The sequence below is a fragment of the Halichoerus grypus genome, chromosome 7, assembly GCF_964656455.1.
Source record: "Halichoerus grypus chromosome 7, mHalGry1.hap1.1, whole genome shotgun sequence".
Taxonomy (NCBI): domain Eukaryota; kingdom Metazoa; phylum Chordata; class Mammalia; order Carnivora; family Phocidae; genus Halichoerus; species Halichoerus grypus.
In genome coordinates this window covers 39,869,575-39,884,105 of record NC_135718.1, presented here as the reverse complement: position 1 = coordinate 39,884,105, position 14,531 = coordinate 39,869,575, and the positions used below count along the sequence as shown (strand labels likewise).

The window sequence follows — 14,531 nt, the reverse complement described above, 5'->3', positions numbered from 1 at the left end:
ATCTTTCATGATTTTGTCCCAGGAGTCCTCTGGCCTCAGTTCACACCACACAACCCCCTTGCTGACCAATGCTCAGGCCAGACTGGCCTCCTGGTGTATGTCAGACACACGGGCACAGTTGTCCTTGTCCAGAGCCCACCTCAGGGCCTTTGCCCAGGCTGTGCTCTTTGCCTGGAATGTTCTTCCCCCAGATAGCAATGTGGCTTGCTCCCTTACTTTACTGGGCCTTTGCTCCAAGGAGGCTCCTCCCCATCAAACCCAGTCCCTCCCTGGCTAATATGCTCTGCAGTACTGCTCTGCAGAGCATGTTTCACTCCTTGGAATTATAAAGTCCTGTTCATTGGCCTTCTCCCACCAGAATGTAATCACAGCACCTAACACGTGGTATATCAGTGTACCGACAACGCTACGCAGAAAGCGCTCTTACCATCACCCTCATTTTACAAAGGTAGAAACAGAGGCACAGAAATGGCAGGCTTGGGGTCAACAGCTCGTAAGTGGGGAGCTGGGGCTAGAGCTAGCCTCGAACCACACCGCTCAGCTCTGCAGAAGCACAGACTCGGTCAAACCTTCACGGCTGCATCTCACAGTGTGCTGGGAAACGGTGAGCAACTAGTTCTCCAAGAGAAACGTTCTGCTTTACAGCACTGGCTGACTTACACGTGTAAACTTTATGACGCCAGAGAGCTGTTCTCTCTCGTGGATGGAAGTGGGCGGGGGCATGCCACTGGTTGTGACCTAGCTTCCGGCAAGGCGCCCGGTTCAAGTGCTACCTTGGCATGTAGGGGATAGTCAGTGCACATTCTGACATGATCGACTAAATGAGTTTAAGACAAAATGAAAGAAAACCAGTCTGACACTGCATTAAAAACCCTCCTTTGAATATCCTGGGCCTCAGGAATACAGCGAGGGGATGCTCTTGGAAATCGCGAGCAGAACCATGGGACTTTTTTCTCTTTTGGCCTATCTAGGGTTTCCATGAGGACTTTCTACCAAGAAGAAGGATACTTAGGTTCTACTCCTTGGAATCACATAAATCTGCATATGGCTTTCAACTTCATAGGTTAAAATATAGACATATGATGATATCAGATAAATAGATAGATAGACAGATGAAAGGAATGATGATACCATGACACCTGCCAGTTATTAAAAGAATGGGATGGATCTATATGTACTGACGTAGAAATATGAGCCTGATATATTGTTAGTGAGAAAACACTTCAATGTATAATCATTTTGTTTAAGATCATTCTCATTTTTAGGGAAGGTGGCACACATTAATTATTTGTCATAATCTGTAGCCATGACCTACACTGATTGTGGGGTGACTGCATATACACTTTGGGAATATAGAGAGATATGGATATAAGTTTGTGAATACACAGAAAACTGCTTAAAGAATATATGCCAAATAGGAATTAGGCAACTGCAGAGAAATGAGAGCCTATGGAAGGAATTTCACTTTCTAATCTTAACAAATGGATATTCTGAACTGCCAGCCCCACTCTCGCCCCATTTAGAATCACCATTGCAACTTTCATCATATAAAATCCCATCCAGTGAGGTCAAGGCAGAAAACACTCCAAGATTTGGTGGACTAGAACTTTACTGAGTGCTCTCGATGAGGAGCAGCGGAGCCCGGAGCCCAGTGGGGAGGAACAGGGACCCGAGGCCAAGCACCCGACAGTGCACTGTCTGTCCTTACCTCCCTGCGGCTCCCTGCCTCATCTGGGAGACGGAGCCAATAGCAATGCTTATGTCAGGTTGTCCCCGCGTTCCTAGGGACAAGCACGGGGATACCGGCTGCATGGGGAAGTGCCACGGAAGTGAAGGGCATGTGTCACCACCATCATCATCTTCATCACATCACCACCATCACCATCACCATCACCATCACTAGCATTAGGTCATGGACACGATGTACAGGGCACAAACCAAGTGGTAAGACCAGACATAAAATAACAGCAGGTCTGTGGCTCATTTGCTGAATTCATACGTAATGTGAGCAATGGGCACACATGACTGAATTCGTAGTTTGCCATCTTCATCTTTCTATGTGTGCTCTAGTCATACATTCACGAGGCTGTGTCTTATCGCCTTTTGGACATCACATGTGCTTGCTGGAATGTATAAATTCAGCTTTTGCGAGTTATAATAGTAAGTTAGAATTAAATCTGGCTAGGGGCATAAAATCCCTTCAATGTTCCATTAGCTTGTCATGAACTCAGGATTTCCCATCACGATTTCCTTCTGGATATTTTGAATACTTAGCTTGATGTCACAGATACAGTGACGACTTTTTTTTCTTTTCTTTTTTTTTCCCCAAAATGGCACTTTTTTCTAGTATTCTCTATTTGAGATTGAAAAAGTCTTTTAATAACAATTCTGAAATGTTCTGCACTGAAAACAGTGAGGTTTTAAATGAAATCAGCTTTTTCTATTAAAAAAAATCAAATGTGAGCACAAATGATATTGTTCCATGAGATTACAAAAATAAAATAGAGTAAAAAAGTTAAAAAAAAAAAAAATTCCCAGCAGTGCAATGATCCCAACAACGAAGTGCCCAATAAAAGCAGCAAATCAGCTGAGCTGAGCTGAGCTGGGAGACAAGCTACCATTCTGAAGGGACATTCCCTGCAGACCCACAGGGTGGGCCTTCCCAGAGGGGGCCTCTCCAGGACGTCCAGAAGAAGGATGGGCCTGTGCCACCCGGTGGGGTCACTCATGGGGCTGGACCTGCAGGACCTCTAGGCCTCCCTCCGGCCTCGGCCAACCTCTGGCCCAGCTTCTCTCTCCACCACCTGCTCCCGTCCGTCGGGAGATTCTAAGGCTCATGCTCTTGTCCCCACAGCTTCTTGCACACTGCCTGCCGGCACTCAATAAACGCGCGAGGAATGAATGGGGATGTGGAAGATTGCAACGTGATATGACCTGCATCGATGCAATAAACAGGGGCCCGCAGTCCTGAGGTGGTCAGTCCCGAGGCACCTTCCTCCTCAAAGCACAGGGGCACATTATCCTCCTAGAACGGGGTGAGGCAGACTCCTCCTGCGGCAATCCTGGGGTAGGATCCCCACCGTCTCCCAAAAGGGGGTTCCTCACGAGTGCCTAAGGTGCTACCAGTCTTCCTGGAGAGTAAGAGCTTCACTTGGCCCATCGTGAAAAAAATCAGAGCCTCCAGCAATCTCCACTGGCCTCTGACACAGCTGAGAAGCATCCAACCTGGTGGCTGTCTGTGGTCAGCCCCAGGCAGCAGAGGGCCTGGGAGGTGACAGCCCTGTGACAGAGTTAACAGTCCCTAACACGAGACTAATCGGATTCCATCTCCACTTGGGGCAGGGGTGGGGGGCCTCACCTCCCTGACGACTGCATCGCGCTTATCACGGGCCCCGCCGCCTGCTCTCTCCGGACTGGAGGAAATCCATGAAACCAAATGACTTCTGTTTCCCCTCCTCTCATCCCTTCTGAAGCTCAGCATCTATTCTTCCCTCCAGTCAACATACATAACTCCCCGTGACAATAATGGGATATGCATGTGTACCGAGGGGAGCATAGAATTTTTATCTCCTCAAAAATGGTACTAGCGTGGTACCAGCAAAGTTTTTGTTTTTTTCCCAAGGCTTTTACTTGGGGCGATATATTGTACATGTGGTTGTGGGTTTTTTTCTTCTTTTTAATTTTAAATCGAGATTATGAACATATTTTATGCAGGTTAATATATCCTTTTCATGTAAAATTTAACTGAAACCAGTTCTAGCCCATTAACGACAACAAGAGAAATTCTCCGGCTTATTATAAACATCCTTCAAGAAACCTGAAATGCATGTCCTCTGGAAATAATTTTGCTGGGATTTGGGTTATTATTAAAATCCTCTCAGAATTCTATCACCGGTGCCTAATGCGCCTCCCAGCCCTGCTCTGCTACGGATCAGAGAGAAACTCTTCTGGTCTTGGCAGGATATTCTCGATAGTGAAAGGGGGCCGGGAAAGGGGGCTTCTTTCCTGAGACCAGGAAAACGCCGGACAAAGTGAGGCATCTGGGTCCTGGGCTGACCACACAGTGGAAGGCCGTTCCCAAGACAGGTTCCCTCTCAACTCTGATGGAATGAACCACATCCTTTATGTCCACTCGGAGTGCTCTGATCTGTCAGATTCCACGAGAGGAGGCAAGTGTACTGCAGACAGTAAGCTCGAGGGAATCCCAGGCGGGCAAGTCTTGGTCACACACTCCCTACATGTCAGAACTCTCTACCTGTGAGAGGCCCTAGGAGATCACAGGGCAGAGCTACCCCAAGCTGACACAGGGATAAGCTGTCCAGGAAAGGTCCTCAGGAATGAAGGAAACTCACCATACCCTTTAGAAGCAGATTCTCGTGTTTAATTTTCTCTTTGTTGATAAATAAGAAAACTCACCATTCTCCCCTGTGGGCTGAACTCTTTACTAAAATGTAAAATCAGTCTTCTCCAGATGTGACAGACTCCATCTTGTCGGCAGTGACCCAACCAGAGCTGGCTACTGAGTTAGACAGTTATTCAGAGCCACACTCTCAAACTTTCATGTTCGTCAGATACATCTGGGATCTTGTTGAATTGCGATTCTCATTCAGTAGGTCTAGGGTGGGATGTGAGCTTTTACTTTTCCAACAACTCCCAGGCGATGCCCAGGCTGCTAGTCCATGGACTGCACTTTGAGCAGTGAAGACTCAGAGCTCCAATCACAGATCTCTGTCCTCAATCGTTCATTCACTCCACACTTACTCTACAAGTTCCAGCTCGTCTACTGGGGACACAGTGATGAGGAGGACAAGTCCTTGATGATTTTAAAACCAGTGCTAATTTAAAACTTCTGTGCATCAAAGGACATGATCAAGAGGGAAAAGGGAACCTACAGAATGTGTGAAAATATTTGCAAATTATATATCTGATAAGAGATTAATATCTAGAATATATAAAGAGCTTCTACAACTCAACAATAACAACAAAAAAACAACCTGATTTAAAAAAACAGGGGAAAGACTTGAACAGACATTTCTCCAAAGAAGATATACAAATGGCCAACAAGAACATAAAAAGATGTTCGACATCACTAATCGTTAGGGAAGTGCAAATTAAAACCATGATGAGATGCCATGTCACACCTATTAAGATGGTTACTATCAAAAACACCACAAGATAGCAGTGTTGGCAAGGATGTAGAGAAATTGAATCCTTGTGCACTGTTGGTGGGAATGTAAAATGGCATAGCTGCTGTGGAAAACCATAGAGCAGTTCCTCAAAAAATTAAAAATAGAACTACCATATGACTCAGCAATTCCACTTCTAGGTATATATCCAAAAGAACCGAAATCAAGAACTCAAAAACATATTTATACATCCACGTTCACAGCAGCATTATTCATAATAGCCAACATGTAGAAGCCACTAAAGTGTCTATGGACAGATGAATGGATAAGCAAACTATGGTATATATATTCAAGGAAATATTATTCAGCCTTACCAGAAAAAAAAAAAAAAAAGAAATTCTGACACATGTTGCAACATGGATGGTCCTTGACAACGTTATGCTAAGTGAAATCAGCCAATCACAAAAAGAGAAATACTATGTGATTCCACTTGCACGAAGCACCTAGAGTCGTCAAATTTATAAAGACAGAGAGTAGAAGGGTGGGTTTCAGGGACAAGGAAGGGGGGAGTGTTATTTAATGAGTACAGAGCTTTGCAAGATGAAAAGAGTTCTGGAGATGGTTTGTACAGCAATGTAAAGGTACTTAACACTACTGAACCATACACTTAAAAATGGTTAAGATAAATTTTTTTTTAAAGATTTTTTTAAATTTCTTTATTTGACAGAGAGATAGCACAAGTAGGCAGAGGGAAAGGGAGAAGCAGGCTCTCTGCTGAGCAGGGAGCCTGACGCGGGGCTCGATCCCAGGACCCTGGGATCATGACCTAAGCCGAAGGCAGCCGCTTAACCGACTGAGCCACCCAGGCGCCCCAGTTAAGATAAATTTTATGTCATGTGCATTTTAGCACAATTTAAAAAAACAGCCCCTCCCGTCTCTAGCATCTTAGGTGTCTCTAATGTAGAGCCTTTGTAGTCTAAGAAATGTAGAAGTCACTCTGTACAAAGGAACCACATGGTGCTAGGGGAGGAGAAAGTCAAATCGGGCAGCTAAACATGACTTCAGTGTGGTGTGGGAAGTGCTAAAATACAGGTCTGGATGGGACAGCCATTCCTGGAGGCAGGGGTATCCCAGGGGGAGCAGGGCTGGGGGCAGGTGATGAGTCCCGTGTGTGCTGTGGTGAATTTGGGGGGCAGGGGGAGCCTCCAAGGGAATGTACCATGAACAGCCAGAAGGCCCAGTCTGGAATCGCCGTGAAGACCCAAGTGAGGGAACGGACGGGCTGCCACACCTGTGCTGGTGTTGACTCTCCCAGGCAATCTGCTCAAGAAGAAGAGCACCCCAGAGACAGCCAACATCCCGGACAGGTGGAGGAGGAGAAGCAGCCTAAGCATCTGGGGAAGGGCCACAGCCAGGAAGCAAAGCAGTCAGCTGGGGTGGTGGCAGACGACCCACGTTTACCTCCAGGAACGAGGACGCTGATGCCTGGAAGGGTCAGAAATAACAGTTCACTGAAAAGTGCCATGAGGGTGGGTGATGGGGAGCTCCCTGACATGGAGGAGCATAACTGATGCCCAGAGAACTAGATTGGGGGTAAGTGGGGCTCAAGGGGCAGAAGGGCTCCAAAAGAAGCTCGTGAGCGAGCCACGAGGTAAGTGGTGCAGGACAGAGCCTGTGGGGCCACCGGGGTACCGGGGCCAGCGGGAGACAGCCCGCACTCGTGCCGCTCACAGGAAGCTGCGCTTCATCCTGGAAGCAAGGGGGAGCCTGGAGAGTATTTTAAACAGGGAAATGACATGGTAGGAGTTGTGTGTGGGAACAATCTCTAGGCAGCAATATGGAGGATGGATCTGAGCGGGACAGACAGGACACAAGAGACCTGCAGGGAAACTTGTGATAATGAAGCCCGTGATGTGCCTCATTTCTCGGTGTCTTCAGTCTTTTGCTCACAAGAGATCATTTCCTCCTCAGAGAAGAGAGGTGGCCCGAGCCTTCCAGCTCCGGAGTACTACACCCAAGTGTCTTCGTTACTGATGTGCAGGGGTGAGGCACTGAGCGGTCCTCAGCGAGGACTGCATTCTCTTCTTTTTTGGTTCGTTCTGGGGTGCTGACTACCCTCCTCTCAAATCCATACTTCCTGTGGCTATTCGTGAAGCACTGAGCTCTTGCCTCCACATCACAGAAACTGTTTCCTCTTCCTCCTCTTGGCCTCTAAATCAATAACTGACCCGGTGCAATAAAAATCAATCAAAAGTACTTCTGGCTTTCTCTGTTTCTTTGGAAACCAGGAAGCCAGGACGGCTTTTCCTGGAAGTATCTGCGTTCGCTCAGTGAGTACTGGGGGGCCCTGCTGCAGGGCTGCTCAACCAGGGGGAGGAGGCGGGGGTTCTCCGAAGGTTTCAGGGGGTCTTGAGCCAGTGGCAATCCCTCTCCCCTAACTGAAAGGAAAACCACACATTTTTGAGGGTTGTGAAAGTACTCCCTTGCCCCCAAAAGGAGGAAGAACCTCTGACGTAGGAACAATGTCTCACTCTCAGCGTTTAGGGTTATGAGACAAACCGATCACATCGTCAGTCAGAGAGACGCTGCGTGATCACACACGGCTCACTCGTGGACGAGGTCACCTTGAAAGCAGGCCACTGTTTGTTTTGTTAAAAAAGAGGAGGGTCATGGGGCGCCTGGGTGGCTCAGTCGTTAAGCATCTGCCTTCGGCTCAGGTCACGATCCCAGGGTCCTGGGATTGAGCCCCGCATCGGGCTCCCTGCTTGGCGGGAGGCCTGCTTCTCCTTCTCCCACTCCCCCTGCTTGTGTTCCCTCTCTCACTGTGTCTCTCTCTGTCAAATAAATAAATAAAAAAAAATCTAAAAAAAACACAACTCATAGATCATCAAAGAAATCAAAATGGAAATGAAAAAATATTAAAAAAAAAAAAGAGGAGGGTCAGTTTTGGTATCTTGATTATAAAACGCCTAAAATGCCTTTCTCATCTCCTTTTTTCCTTCATGAATCCTATCTTTTAAACTTTCCAACCACTATCAGGCTCTGGCATCCATACTGCCCACAAAATGCCACGTTGTCTTGGAAACATACAAAAAGATTCCCACTTTTATGCTTTGAGGGTGAAAACACACTGCAAGGTGTCGGTCATTTTTGCCTGCCCGGCGTCTGGAGGGCCCACCAGGAGCTCATGTGTGCACTTAAGATGAGTGAGATGGAGCCTCTGAGCCCCTAGCAGAGGAGTTAGCACACAGTAGGTCCTCAGTAAATACAGGTCCTCCCTTCTTGTTGAGGAGTCACTGGAGGCAGCGGGCAGCGTGGCTTCTTCGGGGTGAGCATGTGCTAACGTCCCTCTGGAAAGAGGGCTGGGGGCTCTGCGCCCATGACCACTCCAGGAAGCACCGTTTTATGCAGATGGTGGCAAAATGGAACAGCGACAGAAATAAACGCCCCAACTGGTACCAGGCCCCGAAGAAGAGATGTCTCCTAGTTATTTCCTAAAACACCCACCAAGGCCTCTGTGAGCCAACAAGTATCTATGGACTTTAGTTGCAGCTCCCATCAACACTTACTGACCTGAGAGCTAAATATCGACCCAACCGAGACTAAGGTCAATGTTGCCCTCCCGGGAAAATAAATCTTAATATTAACTAAAACCTGCAGACGCTAGGCCTGGGATTTTTGACTCTAAACTGCTGGTCAGATAGAGTCCCACTCAAAGTCAGCTCTTTTCTTTATTGTCTATTGTTATGGGTATAAACTGGTTTCCAAATGGTCTTGTTTCTGGAAAATTTTGGTATGGAAAATTTTAGGTCTTTTCATCTCGTAAACGATCCACAGATAATTTGGTACTTAGCAGCTCTTATTGGAGATACTTTCACAAAACAAAGATCCCCTCTGAAATGCATATAATTGCCCCAACTTACTTTCGGTGAAGATGAAGAATGTCCTATGTCGCGTCTGCATCAGGAGCAGCACACCAGCTCGAACGGACACACAAACAGAACTCAGCAACTCAAACTCGTGATTAAGACCACAGTTATTTTTGAGGCCACCATTACCTTGATCCCAAAACCAGACAAAGACCCCATCAAAAAGGAGAATTACAGACCAATATCCTTGATGAACATGGATGCAAAAATTCTCACCAAAATACTAGCCAATAGGATCCAACAGTCCATTAAAAGGATTATTCACCACGACCAAGTGGGATTTATCCCTGGGCTGCAAGGTTGGTTCAACATCCGCAAATCAATCAACGTGATACAATACATTAACAAAAGAAAGAACAAGAATCATATGATCCTCTCAACAGATGCAGAAAAAGTATTTGACAAAGTACAGCATCCTTTCTTGATCAAAACTCTTCAGAGTATAGGGACAGAGGGTACATACCTCAATATCATAAAAGCCATCTATGAAAAACCTTCAGTGAATATTATTCTCAATGGGGAAAAACTCAGAGCTTTCCCCCTAAGGTCAGGAACATGGCAGGGATGTCCACTATCACCACTGCTATTCCACATAATATTAGAAGTCCTAGCCACCGCAATCAGACAACAAAAAGAAATAAAAGGCATCCAAATCGGCAAAGAAGAAGTCAAACCCTCACTCTTTGCAGATGATATGATACTTTATGTGGAAAACCCAAAAGACTCCACCCCAAAACTGCTAGAACTCATACAGGAATTCAGTAAAGTGGCAGGATATACAATCAATGCACAGAAATCAGTGGCATTCCTATACACCAACAACAAGACAGAAGAAAGAGAAATTAAGGAGTCGATCCCATTTACAATTGCACCCAAAACCATAAGATACCTGGGAATAAATCTAATCAAAGAGGCAAAGGATCTGTACTCAGAAAACTATAAAATACTCATGAAAGAAATTGAGGAAGACACAAAGAAATGGAAAGACGTTCCATGCTCATGGATTGGAAGAACAAATATTGTGAAGATGTCAATGCTACCTAGAGCAATCTACACATTCAATGCAATCCCCATCAAAATACCATCCACTTTTTTTAAAGAAATGGAACAAATAATCTTAAAATTTGTATGGAACCAGAAAAGACCCCGAATAGCCAGAGGAATGTTGAAAAAGAAAAGCAAAGCTGGTGACATCACAATTCCGGACTTCCAGCTCTATTACAAAGCTGTCATCATCAAGACAGTATGGTACTGGCACAAAAACAGACACATAGATCAATGGAACAGAATAGAGAGCCCAGAAATGGACCCTCAACTGTATGGTCAACTAATCTTTGACAAAGCAGGAAAGAATGTCCAATGGAAAAAAGACAGTCTCTTCAACAAATGGTGTTGGGAAAATTGGACAGCCACATGCAGAAGAATGAAACTGGACCATTTCCTTACACCACACACAAAAATAGACTCCAAATGGTTGAAAGACCTCAATGTGAGACAGGAGTCCATCAAAATCCTAAAGGAGAACACAGGCAGCAACCTCTTCGACCTCAGCCGCAGCAACTTCTTCCTAGAAACATCGCCAAAGGCAAGGGAAGCAAGGGCAAAAATGAACTATTGGGACTTCATCAAGATAAAAAGCTTTTGCACAGCAAAAGAAACAGTCCACAAAACCAAAAGACAACCGACAGAATGAGAGAAGATATTTGCAAATGACATATCAGATAAAGGGCTAGTATCCAAAATCTATAAAGAACTTATCAAACTCAACACCCAAAGAACAAAGAATCCAATCAAGAAATGGGCAGAAGACATGAACAGACATTTTTCCAAAGAAGACATCCAAATGGCCCACAGACACATGAAAAAGTGCTCAAATTCGCTCGGCATCAGGGAAATCCAAATCAAAACCTCAATGAGACACCACCTCACACCAGTCAGAATGGCTAAAATTAACAAGTCAGGAAACGACAGATGTTGGCGAGGATGCGGAGAAAGGGGAACCCTCCTACACTGTTGGCGGGAATGCAAGCTGGTGCAGCCACTCTGGCAAACAGTATGGAGGTTCCTCAAAAAGTTGAAAATAGAGCTACCATATGATCCAGCAATTGCACTACTGGGTATTTACCCCAAAGATACAAATGTAGGGAGCCGAAGGGGTACGTGCACCCCGATGTTTATAGCAGCAATGTCCACAATAGCCAAACTGTGGAAAGAGCCAAGATGTCCATCGACAGATGAACGGATAAAGAAGATGTGGTATATATATACAATGCAATATTATGCAGCCATCAAAAGGAATGAGATCTTGCCATTTGCAACGACATGGATGGAACTGGAGGGTGTTATGCTGAGCGAAATAAGTCAATCAGAGAAAGACATGTATCATATGACCTCACTGATATGAAGAATTCTTAATCTCAGGAAACAAACTGAGGGTTGCTGGAGTGGGGGGGGGGTGGGAGGGATGGGGTGGCTGGGTGATAAGACATTGGGGAGGGTATGTGCTATGGTGAGCGCTGTGAAGTGTGCAAGACTGTTGAATCACAGATCTGTACCTCTGAAACAAATAATGCAATACATGTTAAGAAAAAAAAAAAAAGAAGAAGATAGCAGGAGGGGAAGAATGAAGGGGGGGAAATTGGAGGGGGAGACAAACCATGAGAGACGATGGACTCTGAAACAAACTGAGGGTTCTAGAGGGGAGGGGGGGTGGGAGGATGGGTATTAAAGAGGGCATGTTCTGCATGGAGCACTGGGTGTTATGCACAAACAATGAATCATGGAACACTACATCAAAAACTAATGTTGTAATGTATGGTGATTAACATAACAATAAAAATTAAAAAAAAAAAAAGACCAGAGTTATTTTTGAAAATGCTGTTGACTCCCATCTGTTTATAGGTGGCCCCAAAGTGCTTATTGAAGCATTCTGTCCCCAAAGTGTGTACAACTGATTTTTGTTTAGTGGATAAATGAGAGGTGGGCTTCCCCCACCCCAGGCTGTGGACTAGAGAAAGTTGTCCATTTATGACCAGTGACACTGCAAAGGGGCTGTCCACCAGGGCAGAAGCACCATCTTCACGGGAAGTGGATTGCTACTCCTGTGAGTTGTAGGACCTCGCTTTTCTTAGACAGAGTGTGTGTCCTCCCATGCAAAACTGGACATCGGGAGGAGGGATCTTATTGTGAGAATTAACTATGACGACATGCAAAAAGCACTTTTTTGGCTCTCTCTCTGGGATATATCCACGGAGCGTCAGTAAGTAGCTGTTTCTGTTATTACCAGGGCTAAAATTTTGGATTATAAGCAAAAACTCCTGAGCAACTAAGACAGAAAGTAAGGTGGGAAAATTTACAAGGCACATCCTTTCTTGATGTTTTGATAAATACCAGAACAAGGAGGAAAGATCTGAAGAAAATACACACATACTCACACAGATGCGCAGTGATGTGCACAGTTGAGGGAGTGAGAAAAGTTGATAGGTTTAGCCTTCGTGCCCCACTGAGTTTCCAAAAGCCCATTGAATGGCCAGAGATCTATTAAAATCAGCAAAGACTCTCCAGCGGCATTTGAGGACAAGACAGGGGTAGTGAACAGAGCAGAACTGGTGAGGAACTTTTGATGATCTGAACCAGAGGGAATCACATGGAATGAAAAGTCCATTGGAACCCACAATTCACTGCAGGCAAAAGAAGGCTCTCTTTGGAAACAGGTGAATCAGCCTCTCCGATGGAACAGCCGGAAATACGGGTGCAAAGCAGCAAGGGTGGGGGTGAGGCCGAGCCAGGACAGTATGTCCGACCCACACCCAGAGAGCCACCCGACCCAGGCTCCACTCTGAGGCAAGAATCCAAATGAGCATGTTTTGGATTCAGAAGCAGATTCAAGTATGCGTGACCTTGGGTTCCATCTTGCACCTCACTGACTTTGCATCTCACTATGCCCATCTGTAAAAGCAGAATGACAGAACCTACTCCACGGCACTGGTGTGCAGTCATTAATGAATCTCCATCATGCTGGACCCTGCTCTGGGCATGGAGGACATCGCACGACCAGAGCAGACAAGCTCCCTGCCTTGATGGGCCGTGCACTCTGGTAGAAGGGAGAGGCAATTAATAGATAAATATAAAGTATGTCGGGGTGTCTGTCATGAGGAGCACTGTCAGAGGGTGAGCAGTGTTTTATATAGGATTTCAGGAAGGTTTCTCCATCAAGGTGATATCTGCATAGAGACCTTACGGGGTGAGTGACAAGCCGCAAGCATATCCTGGGGAGAACGTTCCAGGCAGAGTGAACAACTGGTGCAAACGCCCTTCCAGAACATGCCTGGTATGTTTAAGGACTAGCAAGGAGGCCAGGGTGGCCAGAGGGGAACAAAGAAGGGAGACAGTGGCAAAAATGATGTCAAAGAGCTAATGGGGGCTGGATCATATACAGCTGAGCTTTCCAATATGGTAGCCACTAGTCAAATGTGGCTGTTAAGCACTGAAAATGTGGCTCTGAAATGAGATGTGCAGTAGGTGTAAAATATACACTGGATTTTGAAGGCTTTGGAGAATAAAAAGCATGTAAAATATTTCATGAATAATTTCTGCATAGATTATATGTTTAAATGATAATCTTTTTGCTATATTGGGTTAAATAAACCATATTATTAAAATTGGTTCCACCTGTTTCTTTTTACTTCTTTAATGTGGCTACTAAAAAATTTAAATGACGTATGTGGCTTGTATGATACAGGGTATTATAGGCCACAGTATGGAGTTTGGCATTTACCCTGGGCAATATGGGAAGTAAATAGAAATGAACATAAAGTATTCAGCTTATTTCTCAGAACAGAGTGGAAAAAGTTTATAAAACTAGAATTCCATTCCCGGACAAATTGCTCAAATGTAAATGCAAAGAAAGATATTTGGGGAGAAGACATTAGATTCAAGAAAGAATAATAATAAAGTTAGTAAATGTTTAGTTCAAATAACTGTTTAGAATGTAGGGATGAAGTTTAATAAAACTGGCAAGGAATGATTATTGAAATACAAAACATAAAGTAAAATAAAAAAGAATCTGACAAACAGATAAAACTGGATACATTCCCAAATTCCCAATGGGTCAGAGAAAAACAGGCAAAAAAAAGAAACAAGTGTTTCATTTCAGCCATCCTCCTAGATGTAAACTTTACGCTTTTTAACTTGCATTGCCATGATGCCAATGAGGTTAAATACTTTTCATGTGCTTACTGTTGGTGTATCTCCTTCTGTGAAGTGCATGTTGAAGACTTCCGCTTATTATACTTTTTTTGTAGAGTTGTCCTTTTATTTCCTATTGATTTGTAGGTGTTCAGACATTCTAGATAAGAATCCTTTGTTAGATGCATGCATGCTGGATGTTCTTCCAAACTGTGGTTTGCCTTTGCATTCTTTCTTGGTGCCTTTAAATCACAATCAACATTCTGAATTTTAAGATTTTTTATTTATT

At 44.8% G+C, this 14,531-nt stretch overlaps 1 protein-coding gene across 7 annotated transcripts in view; it reads right to left on the bottom strand.

The window, feature by feature from the left end:
- Positions 1–14,531, bottom strand: part of VSTM4 (V-set and transmembrane domain containing 4) — a 99,850-nt gene that overhangs the window by 16,051 nt on the left and 69,268 nt on the right. For 2 of the 7 annotated variants that reach the window (XM_078077452.1, XM_078077457.1), the window contains exon 8: positions 5,831–6,611. The exons of 3 other annotated variants lie outside the window; for them this stretch is intronic. In XM_078077452.1, the coding sequence (XP_077933578.1) occupies positions 6,513–6,611 (99 nt within the window). In that variant the 3' untranslated portion in view covers positions 5,831–6,512. Of the gene's footprint in view, positions 1–5,830; positions 6,612–9,049; positions 9,107–14,531 lie in introns of those variants that run through there. 2 more of the 7 variants (XR_013449712.1, XM_078077454.1) reach the window with 2 other exon arrangements.